Here is a 25672-nt window from a genome sequence, read left to right as displayed (position 1 = left end):
ATATACAATGTAATGCTGACATATAATTACACACAAGGGTTGGATTTGATGCACGTGTGTCTTTTTTCAACCTCACTAACTATGTAACTATGACTTTGAAGAAACACCCACTTTTCAGTCTTGCCTACCTTTGACCACACCGGCTTTTGGCTATGCCCACGGGAAAGCGGTGCACTTAGGGTGCCACATGAGCTCTCCCACTTTTTCTCCCAGCACCCACACAGCACCCCCCAAAAAAATGTTTGGAGCCACCTGTACTATGTTGTGAGGGATCTGAGTCATCACCAATATGACACTCGGACCTCTGCTGGTAGAAAATTTTTCTGACCAGGCCCCCGTGAGTTTTAATTCCCCCCCCCCCCCCCCCCAGGGAAATAGCTTCACTTGTAGCTATTTCTGAGACCAAGCGAAAATGGAGCCAATTCAAAATCGCAGGCAAACGCTTCTGCCGAAGGCCTGCAGAACACAACTTCAGAGTGACAATATGTCCCTGGAGCAGGATCCAGTTCTAACACCAATGTCTGTATCTGATTCTAGCTCCATTTCAGAAAGGCAACATTCAGCCTACCTGACAAACATAATTTTCTGCATCTGTGTCACAGTTCTTTGGACAGATTACAGCCTTAAACAACCATTTTTGTCCAGGGCTTAGATAACTAAAGTAAACTACTCTTGTGTAAACATATTAAACTTGTGTATAGCAGCACCGCTAACGTGAGATATGATCACATAAATAATGAATGTATAGCAAAAGTCTTGCGCTAAACAAAAATATAAACATACATATAAATATAAAACAATGAGTCTTCCAACTGACATCAGTGTAATGCCTTCACTTTGATAAAAAGTGCGCAAACAAATTTTCATTCCAAGGACATTGGTTCAATCCGAATGCGATAACGGGATAAACCTTTTACACGACCGGTTTTGTTACAATAGAACTTCTCCGGGTCATAGGTGTCTCTTCCTGTCATCACTATAAATACATCTGGTCCCTGTCCAAGCCTCGCTCTCATCTCCTTCCTTTATATGGCTCTCTAATACAACCACACCTCGCTCTGAGTCTTCGTGACATCATCACAAAAGCAAACTTCCTTCACTTGTGCGCGTCACTCCCAAACGCAGCACGCTCCACAGTAAAAGCCAGCACACAGCAGGAAGTAGGGAGGCTGTGTCTCCCAACCAGAAAATATGCCATTTCCTGGGAAAAAATCTATTTCTTATCCTACATCACGGGACACAGAGCCATAGTAGTTACTATGTGGGTTATAGGCCACCTTCAGGTGATGGACACTGGCACGCCCTAAGACAAAAAGTGCACTCCCTATATAACCCCTCCCACTACTGGGAGTACCTTCGTTTTTTCGCCAGTGTCTAAGGTGTTGGTCACGAGTAAAGATGTGCTGTGCTGAGCTCTACTGGAGCAAACATTGCTGGGGCTAGCCATGCTGACTGGATCCATTCAAAGTGTCTCTTCTGGCCAGATTGAATGGTACCCGGGCCTCGTATCCAAAGAAACAAGGTTTTTGCCTGTGAATGCTTCTCTTTTTAGAGAGCTGGACCCTGGGATCCAGTACTTTTTGGTAGTAAGGCCATAAAGTTTTACTGGCAGGGTGCTATTGCAGGTCCAGGATGGTGGATTTCCTCTAGAATCCCCTGCTCCTGAAGGTTTAACGAAACCCACCTTGAAGGGTGAAGATTGGGTCTGTTGGTTTACCACAGAAAACCCTGCGGCGGGAAAGGTAAGTGGAGTTTTCTAAGATTTTTTTTTTTTTTTATTAATTTTCTTATGAATGTCTCCTTTAACATAAAATGTTATCATGCCTATGTGTCACCACTGGGGGCTGTATTGAGTACTCACCGCCTCATTCTGGAAACAGAATTGTGTCAGACAAAATGTTTCCTCCTCCTCCAGCTGAACAGCAGATCCTCCAGTAAGCTTGAGGGGGGTTTTCTCGCGAGGGGCTTAGCGGCCTTGGCGTTCTCCGACGCCAGGACACGAGGAGGCAAGTTTTTAAAAGCACACTGTGTGCTATTGCAGGCTGTGGAGGGACACGAGCAAAGAGGAGGCATTAACAGGTTTGGTGACACGGCATTTCCTTTGACGCATTTTTTACAGCTGCATTAGGCTGGCATTAATAGCAGCAGTTGTGCTGGACTATAGACCTAGCAGTGTATGCATTCCTTCTGGTAGTGCCTCTGCTTTGTGCATCAGGCTATGAGCGGAAGGGGGGCAAGGAACACCTCAAAGGGTTCTAGAGGATTGATTGTTTTACGGCAACCTAAATCCATGTCTAAAAAAAATGACATCCTTCTCGGAGAGTGATGCGGCCGGTCAGGGTGAGCCGTCAGGGGGGACTGGTGTTGCAGCAGCTCTGGACACTTCAGCCCCTATATTTATTACTCAGGAGGTTTTTTTCTTCTACCATTTTAAGTTTGGAACAGAAGATTGATGCTATGTTCGCTTCCCTCAGTGGGCCCAAGCATAGCAGATCCCCGTCCATTGCTCAGGACCCTCATACTGAGGAACAAGGGGGGAGATCATGAAGTTCTTTCAAAGGATCAGGAAGAGGCTGATGATGACTTTTCCAAAGATCCTAATATGGAGGGAGCAGCCTCACAAGAGAGACTGTTGGTACACTCCCTTACTAAGTTGGTACGCTCAACTTTTTTACTGCTTGTAGCGCAGTCTATTGATGAGCCCACCTCCGGTCTGGGATCACTAAAGCCTCCTCAGTCTGTGGATGCCTTTCCTATCCATTCATGGCTAAAAAAGCTGAGTGGGAGCACCCAGATAAACAGTTTTTTCCTCCAAAAAAGTTTTCTATACTTTATCCTATGGAGGAGGAATTCTATAAGAAATGGGGGATTCCAGCAATTGATGCTGCTATATCCTCAGTAAATAAAAACCTGACTTGTCCTGTAGACAATGCGCAAATGTTGAAGGCTTCAACAAATAAAGTTGGAATTTCTTTTTAAAAACATTGCTCTTGCAGGTTCAGTTGTGCAGCCGGCTCTTGCGGCAATTGGAGTATCTCAGTCCATAAAGGACCAGTTTGTGGAGGTACTCAAGATTATTCCTGATCAGCAGGCCCAGCAATTGACTGGCATATCAGAGGCACTGACTGTTTCACAGTGGATGCTATGAAAAATTCTATTATTCAAGCCTCACGGCTTATGCTAGGGCTGGTACATATGCGCAGAGTCCTATGGATGAAGAATTGGTCAGCCGAAGCGCCATGTAAAAAGCTCTTGGCCAGTTTCCCATTTCATGGTGAACGGTTGTTTGGAGACGATCTGGATAATTATATTCAAAGAATTTCTAATGGGAAAAGTTATCTTTTACCAATAAAGAAGAAGTTTAAATGTTTTTCCTTTAAACATGCGTCTTCTGCAGTGCCAGGAGCATCTGCCTCCAGTCTCAAAAGAGCAGGAAGCCCGTGAAGCAAAATACTAAAGCCTCCTTAGGAAGGGGCTCCCCCGCTTGCTCGGGTGGGGGGAAGGCTTCTGCAATTTTCAAAGATCTGACAGGAACATTGTTAGGACAGATGGGTGGCTTCCTCAATTTCTCTAGGTTACAAACTAGAATTCCGAGAATTCCCGTCTCCCCGTTTTTTAAAATCAAACGTTCCCAGAGATCCAGGGAAAAGGAAGTCTCTTTCTGGCTCTGAATCATCTCTTGTCTCAGAAAGTGATATCAGAGGTTCCCACAGAAGAACAGGGATCAGGGTTTTATTCAAACCTCTTCATGGTACCAAAACCAAACGGGGAGGCAAGACCCATTTTAGATCTCAAGGATCTAAACCAGCACTTGAATATCCGTTCCTTTCGCATGGAGTCAATCCGATCGGTTGTCTCCATTCTACAAGGAGGAGAATTTTTGGCATTGATCAATATCAAAGATGCCTATCTCCACGTGCCAATTTTTCCCGCTCATCAGAAGTTTCTACGCGTCGAGGGTAGAGAATCGTCATTTTCAGTTTGTGGCTCTGCCGTTCGGACTAGCCATCGTACCGCGAGTGTTCACGAAGATTCTGGCTCCTCCTTTAGCCAGGTTAAGGGCTCAGGGTATAACAATTCTAGCCTACCTAGATAATCTGCTTTTAGTAGATCAGTCAGTCACCTGTCTAAACCAAAGTTTAATCTCAACCGTAAGCTACCTAGAATTCCTGGAAGGCTGTGGCTGGATTCTCAACCTAGAAAAATCCTCCTTAAAACCGTCAAGGAGATTACAGTACTTGGGGCTGATCATAGATACCGTTCAAAAGAAGGTATTCTTACCCCAGGGAAGGATCAGCTCCATAAAGGAACTGATTTGACTTGTCAAAACAAAAAGAAATCCTTCCATTCGGCTGTGCATGAAATTGTTAGGGAAGATGGTGGCCTCCTTTGAGGCCGTTCCTTATGCGCAGTTTTATTCAAGACTGCTGCAAAACCATATTCTGTCGACCTGGAACAAAAAGATGCAGGCTTTGGACTTTCCAATGCGTTTATCCCCCGAGGTGCGTCAGAGCCTCAATTGGTGGTTGATATCCAGCAACCTTCAACAGGGAAAATCCTTTCTACCAGTATCCTGGAAAGTGGTAACGGATGCCAGCCTTCTAGGCTGGGGGGTAGTCCTGGAAGAGGCTTCTGTCCAGAGGAAGTGGTCCAAGTCAGAAAGAACCTTACCCATCAATATTCTAGAAATTCGGGCGGTACGTCCGGCCCTAGAGGCCTGGACGTTCAGATTACGAAATTGTCCTGTCAGGATTCATTCCAACAATGCCACAGCTGTGGCTTACATTAATCACCAAGGGAGCACGAGAAGTCCTGCAGCCCAAAAGGAGGTGAATCATGTTCTATCTTGGGCAGAAAGCAACATTCCTTGCTTATCTGCGTTTTTCATTCCAGGGATAGAAAATTGGCAGACGGATTACTTGAGTCGCCAACAATTGTTTCCGGGAGAATGGTCCCTTCACCCCGACATCTTTCTGTCGATATGTCAAAGATGGGGTGTTCCGGACGTGGATCTGTTCGCGTCCAGATTCAACAACAAAGTCCACAACTTTGTGTCAAGGACAAGGGATCTGCTGGCATGCGAAACAGACACCTTGGTCTTTCCATAGGATCAGTTTTCACTGATATATGTGCTTCCTCCAGTTCTGCTGCTTCCGCTCCTTCTTTGCAGGATCAAGCAGGAGGGGAAAGAGGCGATTCTGGTGGTCCAGAAGATCTTGGTTTGCCGAGATCATAAAGATGGCGGTAGGGGACCCTTGGACCCTGCCGCTGTGGCCAGACCTTCTCGCGCAAGGTCCGGTATTCCATCCTACCTTACAAACGCTAAATTTAACGGATTGGCTATTGAAACCCACATTCTAAAGGACCGTGGGTTATCTCCTTCTGTAGTGTCTACTTTGTGTAATGCTAGATAGCCAGCCTCCAGAGTCATATACTATAGAGTCTGGAAGGCATATGTCTCCTGGTGTGGATCCAGGGGTTGGCACCCCAGAAAGTATGTCATAGGTAGGATCCTTGGAATTCCTGCAGATAGGACTGGAAATGAAGCTGGCCTTGAGTACTATCAAGGGTCAGGTCTCGGCCTTATCAGTACTGTTTCAACGGACTCTTGCTTCTCACACACTGGTTCGTAACTTTATTCAGGGGGGTAACGCGGATTAATCCTCCCGTCAGGACACCCCTGAACCCTTGGGATTTGAATTTAGTCTTATCTCTTTTACAGAAACAGCCTTTTGAGCCTATATGGGATATTCCCTTGGTTCTTTTGACAAGAAAGGTAATCTTTTTGGTTGCCATATCTCTGCCAAAAGGATATCGGAATTGGCGGCTCTTTCTTGTAAAGAGCCATATTTGATTATTCCTAAGGATAAGGTGGTATTGCGGCCTCGTCCTGAATTCCTACCAAAGGTAGTGATAGGTTTTCATTTAAACCAGGATATTATTCTGCCTTCTTTTTTCCCAGAACCTCGATCTAAGGAAGAGAAGTCACTACATTCCCTTGATGTAGTGAGAGCAGTCAAAGTCTATTTAAAGGAGACCGCTCAGATTCGCAAAACAGATGTTTTGTTTGTATTGCCAGAAGGTCCTAAAAGAGGACCGGCAGCATCAAAATCTACTTTTTCCAAATGGATTTGTCACGTGATTGTTCAAGCTTATGGGCTAAAGAGGAAGATTCCTCCTTTTCATGTTAAAGCGCACTCCACTAGGGCTGCAAGGCCGCAACTTGGTCTTCAATCCATACATTTTCCAGATTCTATCAAATCGATGTAAAAGGTCATGAGGTTATTGCCTTTGGGTGCAGTGTACTGCAGGCTGCAGTATGAGTCCTCAAGTCTCTTAATGCTTTACTTTTTTGTCTGCCTCCCTTCCGTTGCCATTGCTATGGGACATCCCACATAGTAACTACTATGGCTCTGTGTCCTGTGATGTACGATAAGAAAATAGTATTTTTATAACAGCTTACCTGTAAAATCCTTTTCTTTGAAGTACATCACGGGACACAGAAGTCCCTCCCTTCTTTGGTATACATGTGTATTGCTTGGCTACAAAACTGAGGTACTCCCAGTAGTGGGAGGGGTTAGGCAGTGCACTTTTTGTCTTAGGGCGTGCCAGTGTCCATCACCTGAAGGTGGACTATAACCCACATAGTAACTACTATGGCTCTGTGTCCCGTGATGTACTTCCTAAGGTGATTAGAGATCTGAGCGGGCTTGAGCACCACGACACGTAGCGTGCAAATATAAAACAATGTACATTATCAAAGGCAATAGCTAATATTAAATACAATGGATATCAGAATAAAAATACTATATTTAAAATAAGTAACAACAAAGTCTGGGGAATGCCCAGGAAAAAAACCAAAGCCTACTTACCACCAGCTCGCAGACAACCAAATTGACCTGTCTAACAGTATGCGTTAAAAACAGGGGTTTAGTCCACACGCATTTGCAAACGCATGCGTGAGCCACAGAGCCACGTCACAGCACCCTGGTATCTGTGGTCCTAATACTAAAATATGAGTGTCCCCACAGTGGAGGCACATGCATTCTGATGGATAGATGAGGTGGACTGAAGGGGAGCCCACCCCTCCTTAAAGGTACAGGAGCACACCAAACACCCAGCAATAGCACAATGGCTGCAAAGGTGTTGGTGTGCTGCTGGACCAATACAAACACACACGTGATAACAAAAGCTTGCCACTACCCTCATCTATAGCTGGCTATCGCAGTAAGCGGCATTGGAAGGCTAAAACGGGTAACAACAAAGTATGGGGAATGCCCAGGAAAAAAACAAAGCCTACTTACCACCAGCTCGCAGACAACCAAATTGATCTGTCTGTTTTTAAAGCATACTGTTAGACAGGTCAATTTGGTTGTCTGCGAGCTGGTGGTAAGTAGGCTTTGTTTTTTTCCTGGGCATTCCCCAGACTTTGTTGTTACCTGTTTTAGCCTTCCAATGCCCCTTACTGCGATAGCCAGCTATAGATGAGGGTGGTGGCAAGCTTTTGTTATATTTAAAATAAAATAAGAAAGCAGGCTTAGGAGTTGTCCGAAAATCAGTTCACATCCCAATCTACGTTTAACCCGTATGGAACATAACTTTTTAAAAGGTAAATCTATTTTGTTTAAATTTTTGACAGTTCCCTCACTTTTAAACTACCTCTCAAGTGAGAGGTGAAACTCTCTATACCTATAAAGAGGGTTCCAGTTGGATCCCTATTATGCATTAAATCATAGTGTCTAGAGACACTATGATTTTTATAGCCCTTAAGAATATTGGCTATATGCTCATTGAGTCTGGCATTCAATGTCCGAGTGGTGCGACCTTTATATTGTATCCCACATAAGCACTGAAGCATATATACTACATGTGTAGTCCTACATGTAATGAGAGATTTTATAGTATATGATTTTGGGGTAACATTGGAAGAAAATTCTTCCTCTTTTTTTACATGCATTGATATGGAAAACCTGACAACACCTACATTTGAAGTATCCAGTAAGGCTGTGAAAAAGGGGGAGACCTAGAGGGAGGGTCTAGAATGTCATGTACGATTTTATATTTCAATGATGGAACACCTCTGAAGATGACCTGCGGTTTGGGCGGAAGAAAAGGTCCCAGAACTCTATTGTTCTGTAGGATATGCCAATGTTTTCCCAAAATATGTTTAACAGTGTGTTGGGTAGAAAAAGATGTGACTAGTGAAAAACTGGCAGAGTTACTTTTCTCTTTAGCACTGTCATTCACCCTATCTGTCAATAGGGGTTCTCTTTCCATAGCTCTAACTTGGTCAAGTGTGGTCTCTAAAGCAACAGGGTCATAGTTTTTCTCAAGGAATCTGTTTTTTTAAAATATCCCAGTCTCTCTCTCGAAGTCCTCAAGGGTGGTACAGTTCCTCCTCAAACGAAGGAACTGTCTCTAACCAAGGTCGATGATAACTGTCCCTTGATATATACGCATTACGATCAGTAGCCTTGAAGAAAAAAGACATAATTAAATGGCCATTATCCACCTTAATGGTAAAATCTAGAAAATGAGTTTCCTTTTGGCTCATCTCGTAGCTTAATTTAATGCCGCTATTGTTCTGATTCAAGGTGCTCATAAACGCTATAAGGGAGGAGTCACCCCTCCAAAGGAGGAGGATGTCATCTATGTATCTAGCCCACAAGACTAATTACGTCCTTCGGACATAGACGACATCCTCCTCCCATCTCTTCATGAACAAATTAGCCACACTGGGAGCATGTTTATCCCCCATTGTGACACCCCTATTTCGAAGGAAGAAACCACCTCTGAACCAAAAATAGTTGTGTAGCTGCAAATTTCAACAGATCCATGATAAACTCCTATTGAATCGAACTTAAGGGGGAATCCTTATCCAGGTAATATGATACTGCGGATAAGCCAAGTTCATGAGGAATTATGGTGTATAATGATGCAACATCTGCTGTCACCAACCACCATCCCTCCTGAAAGTCACATTCCCCTATCAAGTTAATGACAGACTTGGTGTCCTTAACATATGAGGGCATTTGTCTCACCAATGGATGCAAAAATGTGTCAATATATTTGCCCACCTGCTTAGAAATGCCCTGCCTCTTTTTCTACTCCTTATTAATCAGCCAGAGTTGGATCCTGATATGCCAATCCTAGAGGACGCAGACACAGAAAGAAATGAAGAGGATATTGAGGCAGTATTAAAAAAATCTGCAAAAGATTTATTTTCCCCAGGCTGCTGTTATATTGAAGAGGGAGCTTCAAGCAGCATGCTTGCCAATGTTAAAAAGCTCATTGCTTCTGTCTGCTAGAGCCTTGGCATTGCCCTTTGGGTACAAAGAAACCCAATAAATTTTGCAAGTCTTTCCCTGTTCACAAACAGAATGTGAAGTCTATGACGAATGGGTCATATCAGAATGGATTTTCTCCCCACCCCACCCAAAGTCTTTGATCTCAATCCAGTGGAAAAAGCGTTTGCAAAAAAGTGGGCTTATTTCTGTGATTGATACTGCGTCTATTATAAACAAACATCTCATTATACCTATTGAAAATGTCCTCCTTTCACAGAAAGTATGAGATGCTCCTAAAGGCTCACTCAGGCTCGGCCCTGGAACCAGCTACTCCTCTGCCTCCCATAACACTGATAAGTCCCTAAAAAAGAGATTATCAGGCTGTCAGTGTTCCAATCCTTGACAGTTTGACGAACATGGTAGAGGAAACAAGCTCCCCATCAACATCTTGCAGCGTTGAGCAGTCAGATTGACCGTACTGCATTGGATCTCCCTTTCTGAAAGGAAACCCAATCTGGTTGCAGTCAGACAATACCACAACAGTGGCATGCAGTATATTATTAATCCAGGCAACACAATGAAATCCAGATTCTCTCTTGGATAAATGCACTGTCCAGAGATTTCTGCAGTCCATATTCCAGGAGTGAACATTTGGCAGGTGGAATATCTCTGCCACCAACCCTTGGACTAAGGGGTATCTTCATCCACTTTACAAAATTCTGGTTAGGCCACATCTTGATTTTGTGGTCCAGTTTTAGTCACCAGTCCTTAGGGAGTATCTCCTTGAACTGGGGAGTCCACAGAAGGGCAGCAAGGCTAATAAGGGGGCTGTATGACCTTGGTACTGAGGAACAACTACAAAAATTAAAGTTATTCTCCCTAGAGAAGAAAGAGGATCTTCAGTCCCCCAAAAAATATAATGTGTCCCAGAAGTCTGCAGGCAAAGGGGAAAGGGACGAACTTCTGCTCGGATTGCCTAGGCCATTGATGGCGAACCTTGGCACCCCAGATGTTTCGGAACTACATTTTCCATGATGCCCAACTATACTGCAGTGTGCATGAGCATCATGGGAAATGTAGTTTCAAAACATCTGGGTTGCCAAGGTTCGCCATCACTGGCCTAGGCGATCCAAGCATAAGTGGAAGTGGGGCAGGTGGATCACAGTTGATCACAATATACAAACCTTTATTAAATGGACTGGTGTCTTTATTCAACCAGACTGGCTGTAACTATATGTGTTCAATCTGCCAAGGATGGGAGATTTCGGATGTGGAGAACCTGACCTCCAGATTCAACCACAAACTACCTGTTTGTAGCCCGAATCAGGGATGTTCTAGCCCTGGCCTTGGATGCCCTAATAATCCTCTGGTCTCAGGTCAGACTTATTTATGCATTGCAAGTTCTGCCTTGCCTGCACTACAAAATTTAGCAAGAAAGAAAAGCAGTGATTCTAATTGCTCCAAACTGGCACAGAAGAACTTGGCACACAGACATTCAAAGACTTCTAGTAAACAACCCCTGGCCTCTTCCCAACAGGCAAAATCTGAATGGATTTCAAGATCCTTTATTCCGTCTCAGTCTCTGGCTTTAACAGCATAGCTTTTGAAATCCAAGGACAGAGGAATTTCTAAATCTTCCAGGAATCTCTGTTATCGTACCTGGAGATCTTATTTTGCCTGGTGTAAATGCAGTTAATTCAGTTTAGTAGATTACTCTGTGTCACGCATTCCAGCAGATCTTCATCAAAGCTTGGCTCCAAGCACCCTTAACGGATGGCTCTGGCTTTCTGCTGCCTTTTAACCCATCTGAGATATTCCCCTTCAGGGTCTTGCCGGTAAATTGCCCTTTTTTTGTAGCTATCCCATCTATCAGACTTGTTCCTAAACTGATGTCCCTTTCCTGTAAAGAGCCTTTTCATACTTTCTCAAAATTATCCAGGTGAATGTCCACTCTTACACTTTTTTGTCCTCAAGGTTTTCGCACTGGCACTCTGAACTTTGTTTTTTTGGGCCGGTTGGCACAGTTCTGTTTGCCTAGTTGCCCACCCTTCGTCTTCATTGCTTGGAGACGGTTACGTTGAATGAATATGTTGCCTGTGTCCTGTACTATACTGTATTGTTAAAATAAAAGTATATATATGTGCAAACATACTTCCAATCATACATATAGCTTAAAAAAACCCCACAGATTCCGGCTTGAGCAGGACTCCACGCCCCAGTCCTATTCCACTGGAAATTTGTAAGGCGTACTTCCTCAGTCATAAACATCTTGAGTTAGAAAAATTATCTTTTTATCCAGAGGTGTTTTGAGACCTCTGTTGCTGGTGGGAAAAGGCAGGTGTGGATCTTCTGGCCTTTACTTTCAACAGCAAACTGAGCAAGTTTGTCTCCAGGTCTAGGAATCTTCTAGCTATTGCAATGTTTCCCTAGTGCAGAGTCCCTGGGTCAGTTCAAACTGATCTATGCCTTTCCTTCTCTGAAACTCTCTTCCTCACCTGTTCTGCAGAATAAAGATGAAGGGCATTCCAGTTATTCTCATCACACCAAACTGGCCCAGGTAGATGTAGTACTTAAACTGCATCAGACTCCTGGTAAACTCTATGTGGGCTCTCCCAAATCATGTGTATCTTCTTTTTTTTTTTTTTTTTTTTTTTTTTCATAAGGTCTTATTTGCCAGCCTGCTTCTCAGTTGCTGGAGTGGACTGTCTGTTGAAGTCTGGGTCTTATGGAGTAGGGGCCTATCTGATTTGGTTAAGCCTGCACTCATGAAGGCTAGGAAATCAACTTAATTCCACCTCTACTATTGCACTTGCAGGGCTTATTTCTCATGGTGCTAGGAAGGGAATTCTATCCCAGGAAGACCTGCGTAGGGCCAATCGCGTATTTTCTCCAGTCGGCCCTTTCAAGGGCAATTTTCATGTGTAGCAGTTTTTTCAAGGAGCTTATTGTCTCTTGTGCTGCTTAGTGAAAACATTTGTACAGGGTGTTACTCCTTGTTCCCTCTGTATATTCCTAAATGACACTGTGGTATCTCAACATGGTTCTATTGGTTTTTCAGAAAATATCCTTTGAAACTGCCATGGATGTTCTACCAGATCTTCTTTCTGCTTTCACTCATGAGGCTGGTGAGTCTGGTGACCATAACGTGTAAAGAACCCTTTCTGGTATCGCCTTCTCTTTCCCTCCACTGTTTTGATGTGGTACTTCTGTTTAAGTCTGTCTCTTGGCTACAGCTTCATTAAGACGGACCTCTTTTCCCTATTCCTGAAGGTCACCTTAGGCGACAGTCTATCTCTCATTCCACCATCTCTAGGTGGATTTAGCTGCCCATTATTCAAGCCCGAGTTACTCCACTTTTGTTAAGAAGGTGATCTATGTATGTTTATCCCATCTGGGTGATCTATGTACATTGCAGGGATTATAGCAAACATTGTTGCAGATTCCTACTGTACCTTTTGTTATTCTGAAGAAATAGCTGTTTGTCTGTGTCCATTTGTATGGGATTGTTTTTATCATTATCAATCAGTTGCTGCACCTGTGGGGTTTTAATGAGGAAAGTGGCAGGGCCTGCATCCCTTTAGACATGATTTTCCTTTGGGAGTATCATATATACAGTAGTATAATGGCATTTTTGATGCCTAAAATCTGACTTGTATCTTAGTTCAGACTTCTGGAAAAATCAGTAAGCCAAGCACTCTGGAGAAAATTAAATTTCTGGGTGGCATTCTGTACACCATCTGTGCACCATATTGCATTGCATTTTACAGAAAATTACAGCACTACAGATTGAAAAGGAAAGGTAATTTTTAATAGCTTGCAATTCCAATATGACTTGTGTAGTAATTGTATAAGCTATATTATCTTTTTTTTATTTGCTCTTTTTTTCCTCACTAAAGTGGAGTTACCCTGTCAAAGCATCCACTAGATCAGTTGGTGCCTCATGGGCTTTTAAGCATCAGGCATCTGTTTCTCAGGTTTGCAAGGCTTCCACCTGGTCTTCTGTTCACATGCTTTACCAGGTGAATTTTCTTGCCTTATCTTATGGCATGTTTGGTCGTAAGCTTCTTCTAGCAGCAATGTGCGCTCTGTTGAGCCCCATCTGTTTTACTTGTACAGTGTCTCGGGGTTATTTCATCCTGTGTCCCTTAATGAGCATTTAAGAAAACAGGATTTTTGACTAACCGTAAAATATTTTTCTTGAAGTTCATTAAAGGACACAGGTCCCATCCCTTGATTCTTATGAGCCTCTCCTACTATTGCTTTTCCACAAAATTGGAGCACGTTTGCAGTGGAAAGGGTTATATTCTACCGCTTTGTCAGCCAATGTCCTGAAGGCAGCAGTGTAACCCAGTGTCTCAGAATTACTTCATCCTGTGTTCCTTAATGAACGCTAAGAAAAAGATTTTATTGTAAGTCCAAAATCCTGTTTTATGATACTTGCAGCAAATTCTTTAGATGCAAACATCAATTGTTGAATTACTAAAAAGGGATAAATCTGCGGCGCTAATCTAAATAAATAAATTCCTGAGATGCAAAAAATGTATGAAAGAAGCCAATAAAGACTCAAAGACTGACCGAGGTTTTTAGGTGCATAAATATCTAATAATAGTATAGAAATAACTACTACGTGCCAAAGCCAAATAAGTAAGCAACAATAATGTAAATCAAGATCGTCAAGGAGCAGAACAAAACGACCCCAGATAAGAATGTTCGCACACCTACAAAGAATAAGGGAGGTAAACTATAGCGCTAAAATCAATGAGTGTATTCCTGGGATACCAAAGGAGAAAGAAAACCCTATACATCCAGAGGAAAAACAGCCTATAGGAAGATGCAGATAACGATTTAAAAAATTCCTATGATACGTGAAAAACGAATAATACCTTAACGGGAATAAGCTATGTAACATAGGAACTAATGACCACACCAGGAAAAAATCCAAGTAAGGATCTAGTTCATGTAAATTAATATTCCACCATTTTTGTGCAACCAAGAATTATAGCAAATCAATGTTGCAACAAAGAATGCAGCTAATAGAGGGGACTAAATAATTGAGATCCAGATAACTAATGACCTATTATAGACCTAAATTATAAAAAGCAATAAATAAAGCTCGTGACTTTACCAACACAATAATCCTAAAAGAATAAGTGCAAGCAATAATTCTAAAAAATATATATGTGCAAGTGATATTTCAGTGCAACATCCAAGGTGAAGACAAGTGAATAAATAAATAATTAATTAAATAAACCAATTAAGGTCCTAACAATTGAAACACAAATTCACATAGTTGATAAATGTTCCATAAATCGTAAATAAATCAATTCAAAAAATAGAAAATATAAATAATTGAAGGCAATAATAGTTTCTAAATTTCTTTCTATAAAAATCCACTCTCTAAATAATATTGTGCAAATGTTAGTGTAGCATCCAAAAATATGAGTAAATACAAGAGTAAGTTCCCAAAAATGTGTATCAAATCGGACAAATGTTTCAATGAAGTAAACAATGTTTCTTCCACAAAAGATAAATGAGGTGGCTAACTAATAACACACCAGCAATCAGAAATAACCAGTGTTCAGCATAGATGTCACACTCAATGTGATAACAATAAAGTGTCCCAGAGTGAATAGAAGTAATTTCTAAATTCAAAAAAATTAATAGTCAATCATCCCATTCATATCTCCTTGATGGATCAAATAAATTCTTTCACATATCCCCAGTGAAGAGAAACAGGTGTATAGACAGATAAAACGGTTCCCCCAGCCTCTCACCTCCCGGCTGAGCGATAACAGCCCAAAAATAGCCTCACGCAGTCTGTGCCTGCAGGTGGTTTTAAACGCTGTCAGCTCCCAGCAGGATGAAATCCGCCTTGGTGTATGTAATAAGACGTCTCCCGATCTCCAAATTTCTCAAGCAGTGTTCACTCAAAAGAATAAGGGGAAGGATTCCATAGTGTAGTATGTAAATCATCAATTTTTTATTAAATAATAACTCACTTACATTTCAAATTTCAGCTTTCAGAAAAAAATGTTAAAAACGGCTCACTGACTCACCGATCCCGGCCGTGATCGGAAAGACAAGTAGCCGAGTAGTACCGCCTCTCTTCTCCCTGACGCGTTGCGTGACTGTCACGTCACTTTCTCAAAGGGTATGAAGAAAGGCGGACACTGATCCTTCTTATGGGAGAGAGGTAGCCATAGCAACCCCTCTGACAGAAGCGTGTCGATAAACTATACGGCGCTCCTTGTGCACAATAATACAAAATTCCTAAACAAATCTCTAATTCCTATATATATTTTCGTAACATAAAAATATAATTGTATAAATGATTGAATATAGTTAATTAAAATTGTTATACATATATATAAATGAACTAAGAACATTAAATAAAAATGTATTATTAAGGGGAGGAATGGAGAAACTCCCTCTAGTGGTCCATCTTAAAATTACGGATCCAAATGATATAGGCAATGAAGAAATAAAACCTTCAAAGTGATTAAAAACTTCAAAAAATGATTAAAATATAGGCCTGCAACACATAAAAAATTTAATTCTAAAATAATTCTACAAGATCAAGGATATAAATTTATTTTCCTTGGGCCATCCATTTTTAACAATGGGCATTATGATTTCCTTTTTATTCAGTATCGAATTATATCCTTGATCTTGTAGAATTATTTTACAAGATCATTTGGATCCGTAATTTTAAGATGGACCACTAGAGGGAGTTTCTCCATTCCTCCCCTTAATAATACATTTTTATTTAATGTTCTTAGTTCATTTATATATATGTATAACAATTTTAATTAACTATATTCAATCATTTATACAATTATATTTTTATGTTACAAAAATATATATAGGAATTAGAGATTTGTTTAGGAATTTTGTATTATTGTGCACAAGGAGCGCCGTATAGTTTATCGACACGCTTCTGTCAGAGGGGTTGCAATGGCTACCTCTCTCCCATAAGAAGGATCAGTGTCCGCCTTTCTTCATACCCTTTGAGAAAGTGACGTGACAGTCACGCAACGCGTCAGGGAGAAGAGAGGCGGTACTACTCGGCTACTTGTCTTTCCGATCACGGCCGGGATCGGTGAGTCAGTGAGCCGTTTTTAACATTTTTTTCTGAAAGCTGAAATTTGAAATGTAAGTGAGTTATTATTTAATAAAAAATTGATGATTTACATACTACACTATGGAATCCTTCCCCTTATTCTTTTGAGTGAACACTGCTTGAGAAATTTGGAGATCGGGAGACGTCTTATTACATACACCAAGGCGGATTTCATCCTGCTGGGAGCTGACAGCGTTTAAAACCACCTGCAGGCACAGACTGCGTGAGGCTATTTTTGGGCTGTTATCGCTCAGCCGGGAGGTGAGAGGCTGGGGGAACCGTTTTATCTGTCTATACACCTGTTTCTCTTCACTGGGGATATGTGAAAGAATTTATTTGATCCATCAAGAAGGAGATATGAATGGGATGATTGACTATTAATTTTTTTGAATTTAGAAATTACTTCTATTCACTCTGGGACACTTTATTGTTATCACATTGAGTGTGACATCTATGCTGAACACTGGTTATTTCTGATTGCTGGTGTGTTATTAGTTAGCCACCTCATTTATCTTTTGTGGAAGAAACATTGTTTACTTCATTGAAACATTTGTCCGATTTGATACACATTTTTGGGAACTTACTCTTGTATTTACTCATATTTTTGGATGCTACACTAACATTTGCACAATATTATTTAGAGAGTGGATTTTTATAGAAAGAAATTTAGAAACTATTATTGCCTTCAATTATTTATATTTTCTATTTTTTGAATTGATTTATTTACGATTTATGGAACATTTATCAACTATGTGAATTTGTGTTTCAATTGTTAGGACCTTAATTGGTTTATTTAATTAATTATTTATTTATTCACTTGTCTTCACCTTGGATGTTGCACTGAAATATCACTTGCACATATATATTTTTTAGAATTATTGCTTGCACTTATTCTTTTAGGATTATTGTGTTGGTAAAGTCACGAGCTTTATTTATTGCTTTTTATAATTTAGGTCTATAATAGGTCATTAGTTATCTGGATCTCAATTATTTAGTCCCCTCTATTAGCTGCATTCTTTGTTGCAACATTGATTTGCTATAATTCTTGGTTGCACAAAAATGGTGGAATATTAATTTACATGAACTAGATCCTTACTTGGATTTTTTCCTGGTGTGGTCATTAGTTCCTATGTTACATAGCTTATTCCCGTTAAGGTATTATTCGTTTTTCACGTATCATAGGAATTTTTTAAATCGTTATCTGCATCTTCCTATAGGCTGTTTTTCCTCTGGATGTATAGGGTTTTCTTTCTCCTTTGGTATCCCAGGAATACACTCATTGATTTTAGCGCTATAGTTTACCTCCCTTATTCTTTGTAGGTGTGCGAACATTCTTATCTGGGGTCGTTTTGTTCTGCTCCTTGACGATCTTGATTTACATTATTGTTGCTTACTTATTTGGCTTTGGCACGTAGTAGTTATTTCTATACTATTATTAGATATTTATGCACCTAAAAACCTCGGTCAGTCTTTGAGTCTTTATTGGCTTCTTTCATACATTTTTTGCATCTCAGGAATTTATTTATTTAGATTAGCGCCGCAGATTTATCCCTTTTTAGTAATTGTTTTTGGGTGTGTGAGCACTATTATTTGTGGCTGCTATTCTGTTCTTATTCGACGTTTTTTAAGGTAATTTTTATTTATATATTTTTATTGTTGGCTTTTTATTATTCTTTGGTGTGCGCACAAGTACTTATTACCATTATCTTGATCAATTGTTGAATCTCATATTATCAGATTTGCCAAGTTTTAGATTTTTTTGATCTATAATGCACATTTGTCTTTGTTTCATCTATGCAGCAGTTAGCACGAATGGTAAGTGCACTCCAACAGCAACAGCAGAGGCAGCCAGGAATGAAACACTCTCCTTCTCATCCAGCTGTATCTAAGTCTCACCTGGATCCTGTGGGGATTTCCGACATGCAATCCAAAGGGCACATGCAAGGATATGGCTCTGGTTTGTATGGGTTCTCAGAGATTTGCTGAAATAATATAATTAATAATGCAAGATTCTCAACCAATCGTACCATGTGTTACATATTCTGTTGCTATATGTTTTCTACTGTGGCATTTATTGGAATGTTTATTTAGATTACATTCAATTGAAATTTATTTTGTTCACTGGAAGGTTCTACCCGCTAAATGAGGCAACCTCCTATTTCCTTTGTTTCCTTTTTTTCCTAAGTGTTTGGTGCATAACACAGCCTGGATTGATCAGCCCTGACAAGTCTCTTTGGACGCATGTAAAGCTCAGCACTGACCAGCCTCTCCCCACATATGTAAAGCTCAGCCCTGACTAGCCTCTTACCACACATGTAAAGCTTAGAGCTGACCAGCCTCTTGCCACACATGGAAAGCTCAGCCCTGACCAGCCTCTTGCCACACATGGAAAGGTCAGCCCTGACCAGCCTCTCACCACACATGTAAAGCTCAGCCCTGACTAGTCTCTCACCACCCATTTATTACATTTGTGAAATTCCTTACCATTGAAGAGAAAAGTCTACCTGACTTTTCAGGAAGTCATCTCTCTAATTCAAAAGATGCAGCATCTATTCTGCCAAGGAAAAGGTGTTACAACAGGGATTACATAATATCCTCGCCTCTCTCGCTCTCTACACTATAATTAAACCACACTTCCCATCATGCTTTGGGAATTGTAGTGAATGTGGGAGGGTACACTAGGCCTGTACATGTTAAATGTGAACAAGCTCACTTGAACATAAATCACACCCCCTCATTCTGCAGCCAGCCACACTACTCAGTAACACACAGCAGGATAGATAGGTTACAACCTTATGAATGCAAAGCATGTTTGTGCTCTCCCCCTCCAGCCACAAAAGGAGATAAACATATTGACCTTACTTGCTTTATGTACTTATTACCGAACTGTAGACACATGCCCATAATTGTGAGTGTAAGGTGACAAGTGATGGTGCCAGAAAAATTATATAAATAATGTAGAGTGAAGCTGCCCCTTTTAAAAGTGGATAAACCACTCCAAATGAATGAAATAACTTTGTGCAAAAAAAGGTTGTGGCGCTAACTCATATACAGTATCTCACAAAAGTGAGTACAAACCTCACATTTATGCAAATATTTTATTATACCTCTTCATGTGACAACACTGAAGAAATTACACTTTGCTACAATGTAAAGTAGTGTGTACAGCGTGTATAACAGTGTAAATGTGCTGTCCCCTCAAAATAACTCAACACGCAGCCATGAATGTCTAAACTGCTGGCAATAAAAGTTAGTACACCCCTAAGTGAAAATGGCCAAATTGGGCCCAAAGTGTCAATATTTTGTGTGGCCACCATTATTTTCCACCACTGCCTTAACCCCCTTGGGCATGGAGTTCGCCAGAGCTTCACAGGTTGCCACTGGAGTCCTCTACCACTCCTCCATGATGACATCACAGAGTTGGTGGATGTTAGAGACCTTGCACTCCTCCACCTTCCATTTGCGGATGCCCCACAGATGCTCAATAGGGTTTAGGTTTGGAGACATGCTTGGCCAGTCCATCACCTTTACCCTCGGCTTCTTTAGCAAGCCAGTGGACGTCTTGGAGGTGTGTTTGTGGGTCGTTATCATGTTGGAATACTGCCCCTGCAGCCCAGTCTCCGAAGGTAGGCGATCATGCTCTGCTTCAGTATGTCACAGTACATGTTGGCATTCATGGTTCCCTCAATGAACTGTAGCTCCTCAATGCCGGCAGTACACCTGCAGCTGCAGACCATGACACTCCCACCACCATGCTTGACTGTAGGCAAGACACTCTTGTCTTTGTACTTCTCACCTGGTTACCGCCACACACGCTTGACACCATCTGAACCAAATGAGTTTATCTTGGTCTCATCAGACCACAGGACATGGTTCCATTAATCCATGTCCTTAGTCTGCTTGTCTTCAGCAAACTTTTTGTGCATCATCTTTAGAAGAGGCTTACTTCTGGGATGACAGCCATGCAGACCAATTTGATGCAGTGTGCGGCGTATGGTCTGAACACCGACAGGCTGACCCCCCCACCCTTTCAACCTCTTCAGCAATGCTGGCAGCACTCATACGTCTATTTCCCAAAAAAAACCTTTGGATATTACACTGAGCACATCGACTTTGGTCGACCATGGCAAGGCCTGTTCTGAGTAGAGCCTGTTTTGTTAAACCGCTGAAAAAAACAACAAAAATCCCAGCGCTAGGCAGTCATGGCAACTTTAATCCAACACTGGAGTACTCATCCAAACACCCTCATTATCATCCATTGTGGGACTTCCACCTCCTGGCAATCTCTGACAGCTTTGCACAGCTTGCTATAGCCTTTCCAGCTTGTCAGCCCACACTCTCCAGCAGGCTAGACATTCCCACAGTATATGTCACCACATCAGAATGCATTGCATCTGAAGGATTGATTGTCAGCTGTTTCACTAGCTGGGGTACAGCATCGGCTTGCACTGGGTGAAGGAGCGTTCCCACAGCTGATCCATCCCAGCCGCATCGGTTTTTCCCCCTCCCTTGAGTCAGTGTCTCAGCTGGTCTGATGTCATTGACACTCGTGAGCTCATTTCCAGCATCCCGCAGTGTGCGGCTGCAGCGTCTATCCCTCTGCATGTGGGATCTTCGTCTGTATGCCGGTGAGCAGACTGCATTGAGAGTACATCTGATTCCAGCAGGAACATGGATGGCTGCCCTATCTTACATCTACTGACCTCTCCCTCCCTTCGCTGTGGGTGAATAGCTCTGGAGAGACTTTAGTTTAGCTCCTCATTGCTCAGTGGACGGCTGGAGACTGTGTAAGCCCCCCCCCCCCCCCCCTTTTGTTTTACTTTACTACAAGAGAGCAGTACTGTGGTTTATTATCCGCTGCTTTTTTGAATATACTCATTCATTGTTTATATAATTTTTTATTCATTGCAGGACTGCTTTCTTAACCCTCTGAGCGCTGGTGTTTTATGTTTTTACTGTTAAACCGCTGTATGGTCTTGGCCACCATGCTGCAACTCCGTTTCAGGGTCTTGGCAATCTTCTTGTAGCCTAGACCATCTTAGTTTTTTGCCATGAGGTGCCATGTTGAACTTCCAGTGACCAGTATGAGAGAGAGCGATGACACCAAATCTAACACACCTACTCTCCATTCACACGTGAGACCTTGTAACGCTAATGAGTCACATGACACCGGGAAGGGAAAATGGCTAATTGGGCCCAATTTGGACATTTTCACTTAGGGGTGTACTCACTTTTATTGCCAGTGGTTTAGACCTTAATGGCTGTGTGTTGTTATTTTGAGGGAACAGCAAATTTACAGTTATACAAACTGTACACTCACTACTTTACATTGTAGCAAAGTGTCATTTCGTCAGTGTTGTCACATGAAAAGATATAATAAAATATTTACAAAAATGTGAGGGGTGTACTCATTTTTGTGAGATACTGTATAAACCTTCATCTTACAACATACGTGATATAATCATATATTCATATATACCATCCCACAGTAAAATTTGAAAAATAGGTAAACAATATAAAAATTCTTCTTAAAAAAAAAAAATAAATAAATATATATATTCACATAAAAAGTCCAATCACAATGAAAAAGAAATAGTAAAGTAGAGAATTCTTCAGATGTTGCTCCACCATGAAATGTGCATAAGGAATGCAAACTCACCAGAACTTTAAAACAAGCCTTGTAAAAATGATAGGTTTCTTCCAACCAACAGCATGAATGAAAACAATCCCTCTGACTTTAGCACTAATCAGGCAATAGGGCTCAAGAAAAACATATGGGTAATCATAGCGCAATTTGTTTGCAAATGAATAAAGGAAAGTAGGTAAAGTGATGCGCACTTACATTTAGATATGCTGGCACCAACATGTACAGCTTAGAGTAGATGGTTGATTATCACTGGTTGAGAATCAACTAGACCGGTTGTGACGTCAGTAGAACGCGGACGTGCAGCCTCTATGTATTTCATGTAACACACGTCATCAGGAAGCAAAACACAGGGGTTGGGAACCAACTAGACAGGATGTGATGTCAGTAGAAAGTGGATGCGCAGCCTCTTTGCATTTCGTGTAACACACGTCATCAGCAAGCTCCTGATGACTTTACACAAGAAATGCATAGAGGCTCAATTTTCTCTCTGGTTTTCTAAAACTCATATGTGGTTTATTTAGTAAGGCTTCCCATGGGTCTAGATTTATGTTAAACATTTTGTTAATCATATCATAAATTTGTGTCCATAGGGCATTCCCACCAAATTTCCTCTAGAATTACACCCTCTAAAGGGGAGATTGAAGGGGGCTATGGGGGCACTATGGCTGCACTGTGTGCCCATTGGCACAGAGTGTGACTGGGCCCCTCCCCCCACTCCCTCGTCTCTGGCTGTGATTGACAGCAGCAGGAGCCAATGGCTTTATGTCTGAGCCAATGAAGAAGAAGAAAGCCTCTGCTCTCATGCACATTGCTAGATCAAAAGAAAAAAAAAAAAAATCCTTAGGAGATGGGACTTTAAAAGGGACCAATGCACCAAATAATGTCAAAGTATATATTATATGAATTTAAACATGATTAAAAATTGTCACAATGGACATAGAGTTATGAAATACACAATTGATACAGACATTGATTACATCTCTGATGAACCCAACATTTCTGGCTAGATGCCTTTCTTCAGGGGTTTTTTTACAAACGGAGCACAAATGTCAGCAGTATCAATTGTTTGTGTGAAGAGTAAAAAATGGAGACCTAAAGGGGCCCCCCCAGGAGGACAGAGACTAGACGGATAGATCTTAAACACCAGACACCTCATAGGTAGAGGCGATATCTCAGCGAAGGTCCAAGTAATGATCACATGTATAACATCAGAGCTGGTACAATCTAGAGAATAAATACTCATTACATACTCGATATAAAGGATGCGTACTTACACATACCTATCTTTCATCCTCATCAGAGGTTCCTACATTTTGCAGTAGAGGGACGTCATTTTCAGTTTGTGGCTCTTCCCCCAGGGCTTGCTACAGCTCACCGGGTGTTAACAAAGGTCCTAGCACCAGTACTGGGTCTTTTAAGGGATCCTGGTGCTCGGGTATCTGGACGACCTCCTGCTCAGAGATCACTCAGTGCAGGCTCTAGAACAGAGCATAATATACACAGTGCAGTATTTGAAAAGCTTGGGCTGGATCATAAATACTGAAAAGTCAGCCTTGAGACCAGCTCAAAGTCTAAGGTATTTAGGTCTGATACTAAACACAGTTCAAGCCAAGAGTATTCTAAGGATCTGTGCCCTGAAGGATCTGGTGCGTCAGATAAGAGGCACCAGACAACCCTCCATTCGGCTCTGTATGAGTCTTCTAGGGAGGATGGTATCCTCCTTCGAGGCGGTGCCCTATGCCCAGTTCCATTCCAGGCCTCTACAACAAGACATCTTGTTGGCTTGGAACAGAGGAAGAAAAGCCCTGAATTATCCAATGTGCTTATCTCCTCAGGCATGATTAAGCCTAAACTGGTGATTGCAGGATCAGAACCTGCAAAAGGGAAAATCCTTTCTCCCGGTAACTTGGAGAGTACTTACTACAGATGCCAGTGTCTCAGGCTGGGGAGCGACCCTAGACGGGCTCACAGCTCAGGGGAAATGGTCAGGGACAGAGCAGACCCTGCCCATCAAACTTCCTAGAATAACAGGCAGTACGTCTGGCCCTACGGTCCTGGACGGTGGACCTTCAGGACTGCCCCATCAGGGTTCAGTCCGACAGTGCCACGGCAGTGGCCTATATAAACCACCAAGGCGGTACCAGGAGTCGTTCAGCTCTGAAGGAGGTGAACTACATACTAGCCTGGGCAGAGGGACATGTGCCAATGATATCAGCAGTCCATATCCCGGGAGTAGAGAAGGAAGGCTGATTATCTCAGGTGCCAGCAGATCTGCCCGGGGGAATGGTCCCTACACCCAGTGGTGTTCCAGGAAATTTGCCAAGATTTGGGATGGCCAGAGGTCGACCTACTGGCATCCAGGTTCAGCAACAAGCTACAGCAGTTTGTGTCTCGAACAAGAGATCCTCTGGCAATTGGAGCAGATGCTCTGGTAGTTCCATGGAGCCAGTACTCCCTGGTTTATGCTTTCCCTCCGATCCCTCTCCTTCCACATTTGTTGCGCAGGATTCAGAGAGAGGGGATTCCAGTCATTCTGGTGGCACCAGCCTGGCCCAGAAGGCCCTGGTTCCTGGAGATTGTGAGACTGATGATTGATGGGCCATGGACGCTTCCACATTGCCCCGATCTACTGTCTCAAGGTCCTATATTCCACCCCAATTTACAGTCTCTAAATTTGACGGCATGGCTATTGAAGCCAGGGTGTTAAAGGACCATGGCGTCTCGGGACCAGTGGTGTCTAGAAAAGCTGTCACTAGGAAGATCTATCATAAGGTCTGGAAGACTTATATTGCTTGGTGTGAAGCCAGAAAATGGCATCCTCGGAAATATGTGATTGGGAGAATTTTCTCTTTTCTACAGTCAGCTGTGGAAATCAAATTGGCTTTGAGTACAATCAGAGGTCAAGTTTCAGCCCTATCGGTATTCTTCCAAAGGCCTTTAGCCTCCCCATTCACTGATCCGAACCTTTATGCAAGGGGCATCTCGCTTGCTTTCCCCCATTAGGTCACCTATGTGTCCTTGGGACTTGAACTTGGTGCTGTCTGTTTTACAGAAACAACCATTTGAACCTATTAAGGAAATTTCATTAGACTTGCTGTCACACAAGCTAGCCCTCCTGATGGCTATCACCTCGGCTAGAAGGGTGTTGGAGTTGGCGGCCCTTTCACGTGCGATCCTTCACCATGACAGAGTCGTATTACGACCTGTTCCATCCTTTTTGCCAAAGGTGGTGTCGGCCTTTAATTTAAATCAGGACATTATTTTGCCTTCTTTTTTCTCTCAGCCTCGTTCGGCTGAAGAGAGACGACTGCATCCTTTTGGACGTTGTCCGGGCAGTCAAGGTTTATCTCTCTAGATTTTTTTGTTTGTTTTGTTTTACCAAAAGGACCCAAGAAGGGGCAGGCAGCTTCCATTGCCAATTGGGTCCGTCAATTGGTCATTCAGGCCTATGGTCTGAAACATAAAGCTCCTCCTCCCTTTAGGGTGAGAGCTCATTCTACCAGGGGTGTAGGAACCTCCTGGGCTTTTCGCCATCAGGTATCTGTGGCTCAGATTTGTAAGGCTGCTACCTGGTCTTCAGTGCATACTTTCACAAAATTTTATCAAGTGGATATTCGA

General features: G+C 42.1%; 1 protein-coding gene across 1 annotated transcript in view; it reads left to right on the top strand.

Annotated features, from left to right (window-relative positions):
* Positions 1-25672, top strand: part of TNRC6B (trinucleotide repeat containing adaptor 6B) — an 814361-nt gene that overhangs the window by 647009 nt on the left and 141680 nt on the right. Inside the window, 1 exon segment of the mRNA XM_073592654.1 lies at positions 18208-18364. Within this exon segment, the coding sequence (XP_073448755.1) occupies positions 18208-18364 (157 nt within the window).

Source organism: Aquarana catesbeiana, linkage group LG07, assembly GCF_042186555.1.
Source record: "Aquarana catesbeiana isolate 2022-GZ linkage group LG07, ASM4218655v1, whole genome shotgun sequence".
Classification (NCBI taxonomy): Eukaryota; Metazoa; Chordata; class Amphibia; order Anura; family Ranidae; genus Aquarana; species Aquarana catesbeiana.
The sequence above is the reverse complement of the archived record's forward strand: the minus strand, read 5'-3'. Positions and strand labels throughout refer to the sequence as shown.